We start from the raw sequence: 7,149 nt of genomic DNA, 5'->3' as shown, positions 1-7,149 counted from the left end.
GTATCCCCCACCCCCGTCCACTCTGCATGTATCCCTCCGTGTTCCAGTTTCAGGAGAGCTTCACTCGATCCAACTCGGAGCAGAGAGGATCTGAGTTTTCCTTTTCCAGGATCGACAGCAGGCCTCCTCCTTTACTAACTGTAAGCAATCAGCCAATAATCAGATGGAAGGGTTATGTTTACCGCCTGAGTGTGGCAGGCTTATTTTGCAAGACGTGAAATACATGATTAGTTTGGTTTTTCTGCTGTCAGACTTCACCAGCGTCAGGATCAGAGGATGAGGACTGGAGTGGAGCTGTACGTTCTGGGCCTGCTGAGCCTCTGCAGCTCTGTGTTTACTCAGGTGAGAAGGAAAAATGTGACTTAGTGTTCCTGGCTTTAAAATCGAGATTATACAAGAATTGAGAAAATGTGGAAGCCAACAGCGTGGCTGAAAACGTCTTTGCGCCATAAAATTTGGTGAAAGTAAAGCATTTAAAGGAAATGTGAGATTTAGTGTTTGAGTGGTCATTGAATACTAATGACCCCAGGCAAAGGTCACTGAACTTAACGAGCAAAAACCGATTACGATTAAAACTCATAGGATTGTCAATTAAATGAGGAAAAAATGTAATTTCTTATTTTCTTATTTTATTTATATTCTTATTTTTATTCTTATATCTTATATTTTTTACTCAATGAGCAAAACAAACCTTATCGTTATCAGAATAAAAATTCTGCAATCACCACTTGAACTTTATTTAAATTAGGATCATTTTGTTTCTATTCAAAGAAATACAACAGAATGAAAATATTTGGCTTCAAGTTAAAACAGAAGGTTTAAACATTTATTATTTATTGCTCATTATTATCATTAAATGTGATCAAAATACCGCAGAACATTAAAGCATTTTAGAAAGTTAAAAAGAAATAAAGATTCTGTCTAAAATATATGTTCATGGAATTCTATTTTTCTACTGCGTCTGCAGAGGTGCAGCTATGAACATTTCTGCTCTAAAGTCCCTCTGCTGGGAGTTTGTAGTTCCCAGTGATTTTCCTTTCTGGGTCCAGGAGGCGGTGGAGCCTCATCGTGGCGTCCTGATCTTCTGTGACGACCCCTCGGTGGAGAAGGCCGTCAGCAGTGCCCTGCAAACGATTAACGAGGGGATCACCACTGGGCACAAGATGGCTCTCTTTCAGATCTTGTCGGCCAGTAAGGTACAAAAACAATGTTTGTGCACGTAGAAACGTATCAACTATGACTTCACCGCCGTTTTTATCCATTTAGAGTAAATCCGTGTTTTTAGAATCTGTAAGTTGTTTCATGAAAGATCGAAGCTATCGACAAATTCCTGGAAGACATGATGCGATCTTCTGAACTTAAATATCCGGTGTGTGTGTGTGTGTGTGTGTGTGTGTGTGTGTGTGTGTGTGTGTGTGTGCAGTCAGAGAACGGGTCAGACTCGGTGTATTCCCTGGAGTTCACCAGCAGAAAGAGCGACTGTCCAGCAGACAGCAGCAAACCCTGGACAGAGTGTGACTACCACCCACAGGAAGAAGGGGTAACAGCTGTGCGATGAGATCAGTTCTCGCGTCTTCATGCATTCCTGTCAAATATCAAAAATAAATGGTCTCTCAGCATTCGAGCATGAACATGTACCTTGTTGGTCCTGCAGGCTCCAGTTCAATGCAATGCTACCGTCCACATGACAGAGACAGAGGTTGACACTAGAATGACGTTTTGCATGTCTGGTGAGTGAAGAGATCAAGTTTGAACCGAAAATGGTGTTTATGACAAGTACGATTTTAAAAACTCTGCATTATAAAAGCTTAACAATAATTTCTACTCCCGTGCCATGTTTGAATTTCTCCCAAGACATTTGAGGTCGAAGCTGCTGGACTGAAATTTGTTCTGCAGCAGCAGCTCGCAGCAACGTGCATCAGTGGGTGCAGCTAGATGGAGGTTGTGCAATATACTGATGCCATCTGCAAATAGGAAAAGCGTAATATTAACCTACCACTCCATAGAAGGCAATGGGATGTAGACTTTAATCTTTTAGCCTTGTCTGTGTCGGTGTGGGCGTACAGCAAACAGCATTCAGGAACTTGGGCTCAACATGGAAAATTCCTTTGCAGATATACGAACCGTTTACCTGCTTCTGCAGGATCTGGACCTATCATCTGGTGTTTAAATATGTTAATCTCTCCTTGTGAATAATCATATTATATTAATTAGACATTTAAAATATAAAACAAAACTAAAAGAAACTCTAAATATGAATACTTTTTAGCTCTTTAGCCGACGGGGAGTCTAAGTCACGCCCAAATGCTTGGGTCCCCTATATCAAAAATATGAACGTGAGTGTACAAAATGATTCAATTCAATTCAATTTTATTTATGTAGCGCCAAATCACGACAAGTCATCTCAAGGCACCTCACATAATAAACATTCCAATTCAGATCAGTTCATTAAGCCAATCAGAAATAATGTTTCCTATATAAGGAACCCAGCAAATTGCATCAAGTCACTGACTAGTGTCAGTGACTTTACAGCAATCCTCATACTAAGCAAGCATATAGCGACAGTGGAGAGGAAAACTCCCTTTTAACAGGAAGAAACCTCCAGAGGATCCTGGCTCAGTATAAGCAGCCATCCTCCACGACTCACTGGGGATCGAGAAGACAGAGCAGACACACACACACACACACACACACACACACGCACACACACACACACACACACACACACACACACACACAAACACACACACACACACACACACACGCACATTTGGCGAGAGATAAACTTTATTGTATTTATCCTAGTGAATCTATTGTTAGACGGGTAAACTAGTAGTAGCAATCCAACGTCAAAGAAAGCAAAAAGTTATTATCAGGAGAGGGAGAATGTTTAAGTGGTTAGCAGCAGTGTGCTAGACGATGGTCCCCTCCATGAGGCCACCACAGCTCAGCAGAACATCGTTGTAGCTTCTTCTGGGGAGAAAAACACTTAGAGAAAAAATAAAGTTAACAGCTGAAATAGCAGGAAATATTACAGTTAAAGAGCAGATTGTAGAAGAAAGTAGTAGAGTGTGAAAAGTGGTCAATGTATCCTCCAGCAGTCTAAGCCTATAGCAGCATAACTACAGAGATAACTCTGGATAACCTAGCCTTTTTAGATGGAGGCATGTTGGAGGCAGGGCAAGGGAGAGCCGTCTTTACCGACTGTACACTCCACCTCCCTCTACTCCCCCACTTGTCCAGATCTAGGCTAACATCAGATTTTAACCATAGGCCCTATCAAATAAAAATGTTTTAAGCCTATTCTTAAAAGTAGACAAGGTGTCTGCCTCACGGACTAAAGCTGGGAGATTGTTCCACAAGAGAGGAGCCTGATAACTAAAAGATCTGCCTCCCATCCCAATTTTAGATATTCTGGGAACCGCCTGTAAACCTACAGTCAGAGAGCGAAGTGCTCAGTTAGGAACGTATGGAACAATCAGATCACTGATGTATGATGGAGCTTGATCATTAAGAGCTTTATATGTGAGAAGGAGGATCTTAAAATCTATTCTGAATTTAACAGGTTATAAAAGCTATTTTCTGAACCCGTTTGATATGTGCCATGAATTTAACATATAATGTCATGAATTTTAAAGGCACATTTTGATGCCAAGAAAGCACTTATTTTCGACAGGCAGCAAAAGTTATTTTAGGTTTTGTCTGAAAACATGTAAAGGACTACAAATGCTCGTCTCACCAAATTTACATCATTATACTAGACATGGAGAAGAAAAGAAGAAAAATGGTTGTGAGTTTAGCGAGCTTCGAAACCTTCTCCCAGGATGAAAGGAGCATTAAACATGGAGCAGACCACTAAAAATCTGGTAATGTGCTGAGTAGCAGCTACACTGGTGGACAAGAGATCCTGCTGTGATGTCACACATGCGACGTCTGATTTGTAGTCATTTTGATTACAAATTTGAACAAGCTAATACATTTCAAATTACGTGTCAATGTCGAAACACACCCAATTATTTATAATTTAAATTGAAGTATAGCACATGTGTGATTCAGGGCTTAAGGCAAAGTGGGCCAAAAAAAATGACTTTTCTAACCCCCATTCACTTACCTATGAGCCGGCCGGAAGGGGAGGAGACTTAGACTTTTCCTAAATTAATCTCCCCACCAACAAGCCATCTATTTCCTTTTAATTCAGCTTTATTCTTTTTATTTTCCTCTCCAGAAAAGCTCCATGATAAAACAAGGGCTCCATGTCTGGGCTGCCCAATGGAAATCAGCGACAAATCAGAGGATCTGAAGGCTCCTCTCTCTGCAGCCATCTCCAGGTTCAACGCCGTGTCCAACTCCACCCATCTGTTTGCCTTACACAGCGTCGGCTATGCCACCAGACAGGTAGGGCGGGAAAAACGCTGATTTCAAGACTAAAAGAAACACGTGACATCATTTTCTGCCCAATATTTGGCCCGTATCTCTCTGTAGGTGGTTGCAGGTTTCAGGTTTAACCTGAAGTTTGACATGAAGAGGACCACTTGCGCCAAGGCTGAACACAAAGACCTCAGTGAGCAGTGTGTCACTGATGAGAAGAACTTGGTAAAAAGAAACCCAAATCAAGTTCAAACCCAGGTTTGTTGATGTGGTCCTGATCGTGTCTGAGTTGCAGGAGTTTGCCAACTGTGACTCTGTTGTGGATGTGGCACCATGGAGACTGGAGCAGCCATCGGTCTACTCAGAGTGTCAGTCAGGTCTTCTGGCAACGGTGAGAACAAACACCAAGTTTCTATGCAAATTATTTAGCAAACAGTGTTTTTGCTAAATCATTTGCACTGGTTCGATGACAATAAACGCTTTGTGATTCTTGATTCTAAAGGTGAAACTTCAATCTGAGATTTTATTGTGAATCTAAAAATTTAATCTAAATACATCCATACATTCTCTTCTGCTCATCTTGGGTCGGGTCACGGAGGCAGAAGCCTAAGTCGAGACACCCAGACTTCCCTCTCACCAGCCACTTGGGCCAGCTTTTCCGGAAGAATCCCAAAGCATTCCCTGGCCAGGTGAGAGACATAGTCTCTCCAGCGTGTCCTGGGTCTACCTTTAGGCCTCCTCCCGGTTGGACATGCCTGGAAAACCTCACCAGGGAGGCGTCCAGGAGGCATCTTGACCAGATGTCCGAGCTTCCTCAACTGGTTCCTCTCAGTGTGGAGGAGCAGCGGGTCTACTCCGAGCCCCTCCCGAATGACAGAATTTCTCACCCTATCTCTAAGGGAGAGTCCAGCCACTCTTTGGAGAAAACTCATTTCGGCCGCTTGTATCCGCGATCTTGTTCTTTCGGTCACTTCCCAAAGCTCATGACCATAGGTGAGGGTAGAAACGTAGATCGACCAGTAAATCGAGAGCTTCGCCTTCTGACTCAGTTCTCTCTTCACCACGACAGACCGGTACAACGCCCGCATCACTGCAGACGCAGCACCAATCTGTCTATCGATCCCACGCCACATCCTTCCCTCACTCGTGAACAAGACCCCGAGATACTTAAACTCCTCCACTTGGGGCCGGACCTCATCCCTGACCCGGAGAAAGCATTCCGCCCTTTTCCGAATCAAGATCATGGTCTCAGATTTAGAGGAGCTGATTCTCATCCCAGCTGCTTCACACTCAGCTGCGAACCGCTCCAGCGAAAGCTGAAGATCACGTTCTGATGAAGCCAACAGGACCACATCATCTGCAAAAAGCAGAGACCTGATCCTCAGGCCACCAAAACGGATGCCCTCAACCTGAAATTTTATTCTAAATCTAAAACTGTAATCTAAATCTAAAAGTTTAATCTAAATCTAAAATCTGTCACCTACATCTCTGAAAAGTCCAGAGTGAAATGAGGTGAAGTTGGTCAACTGGTGTTGTGGGCGGGGCCATAAATGCCTTGGGTAATTTGAATGGGTGTGGTCTATTTTACTACAATGATGTAGCTCCCGGATTTAGATTTGAATTTTAAATTTAGATGCAAGTTTTAGATTTATCTGATTTAACTATGTTATCTGGCTTTTAACCATAAAACAGTTTAGAACATTAACATTAAAATTTAACTTAAATTTAGATTTAACATTTAGGTTGGCTACATTTGCCAATTTTTTTTGCCACTTGCCATGTTAAATGTTAAGAATGTGTGCTAAATGTAGGAAAATGAAGCTACATATGAAAAAAACCTTCTGCTAAATGTTTTGCCCAAACAAATGGCATCAATTATGAGTTCAGCTCAGGTCTGCTTGTTTATATCTGAATACCCAATAAACTACATAGTCATGTCTTCTCTTTAGGTTCCAAGCATCATCAAGCGCCGTCCTCCTGGCTGGTCTCCACTTCGGAGCAGTGGATATCAACCTCGCACCACTGCTCCACCTACACAGTCATCTCCAGCAGCACAGCCCACCTCCAAGGCTCCTCCAGCCAGAGAGGAGTCATCCGAGGAGGACACAACAGCCTCCAAATCGTCTGCTTCACCCAGTGTGAACAACAACCTCTTCCACTGCCCGACCAAGCCCTGGAAACCTTTCAAGTTGGCTAGTCTGGATTTGCCTGCACCTCCGACTACAGCAACAGATCCTTCAGTAGAAGGAGTCTTGAGTGATACGGACCTGCTGCCCAGTAGTTAGTCCCATTAATAATGTTCAGCAATGTCTTCTCACACACATTTAGATGTCTTGCACGTTAATCTAGAAGATATTTTCTTCTGAGATGTTTTCCAAAGCAATAAATTGTTTTAAAAAGTAACTAAACTGAAGAAAAATAAAATTAAACATTAGAGAAAATAATGTTTTTGGCTGCAGGAAGCACTGTGGCAAAGGACCGACAGGATGACATAATTCGTAACTGCTTGTTCATTTTCAAAAGACATAGTTTTGAGGGATAAATACTGGATTACATTTTCTAGGTACTTTGTTAAACGTATCAGAAATAAAATTGTGTAGTGTAAATACCTTGATTTAAAAAGCTTTACTTTCTTCCAATAAAACAAGATGCAAAGTTTATGAACTAATTCAGAGATTTTTTTTTAAGTAAAATCAAGCAAGAAACGTGTAAAATGTGATCAAGAAGAGGAAAAAATATCCAAGAGCCAAATAAAAGCCACCTTTTCAGAGAACTCAACAA

The 7,149-nt window shown here is 41.9% G+C and overlaps 1 protein-coding gene across 3 annotated transcripts; it reads left to right on the top strand.

Moving 5' to 3' along the window:
• On the top strand, positions 1 to 7,149 carry kng1 (kininogen 1). 3 transcript variants are annotated; one of them, XM_054752070.2, is made up of 9 exons: positions 1 to 140; positions 252 to 342; positions 1,053 to 1,196; positions 1,424 to 1,540; positions 1,655 to 1,730; positions 4,226 to 4,395; positions 4,483 to 4,593; positions 4,664 to 4,759; positions 6,318 to 7,149. In XM_054752070.2, exons 2-9 carry the CDS (start codon positions 277 to 279, stop codon positions 6,651 to 6,653), a joined length of 1,116 nt encoding a protein of 371 aa, XP_054608045.1. In that variant the 5' UTR covers positions 1 to 140; positions 252 to 276; the 3' UTR covers positions 6,654 to 7,149. The 3 variants fall into 3 exon arrangements, with proteins under 3 accessions (XP_054608045.1, XP_015826577.1, XP_054608044.1); XM_015971091.3 differs by having other exon boundaries at positions 1,050 to 1,196; XM_054752069.2 differs by lacking the exons at positions 1 to 140; positions 252 to 342 and having other exon boundaries at positions 968 to 1,196.

Source organism: Nothobranchius furzeri, chromosome 8 (genome assembly GCF_043380555.1).
Source record: "Nothobranchius furzeri strain GRZ-AD chromosome 8, NfurGRZ-RIMD1, whole genome shotgun sequence".
NCBI lineage: Eukaryota > Metazoa > Chordata > Actinopteri > Cyprinodontiformes > Nothobranchiidae > Nothobranchius > Nothobranchius furzeri.
The sequence above is the reverse complement of the archived record's forward strand: the minus strand, read 5'-3'. Positions and strand labels throughout refer to the sequence as shown.

Coding starts and splice junctions, on each gene's coding strand:
- kng1 (XM_054752069.2), top strand. CDS start 978: ATGAACATTTCTGCTCTAAAGTCCCTCTGCTGGGAGTTTGTAGTTCCC. Junction 1,731..4,225: donor AATGACGTTTTGCATGTCTG/GTGAGTGAAGAG, acceptor TTTCCTCTCCAG/AAAAGCTCCATGATAAAACA. Junction 4,594..4,663: donor TCACTGATGAGAAGAACTTG/GTAAAAAGAAAC, acceptor TCTGAGTTGCAG/GAGTTTGCCAACTGTGACTC.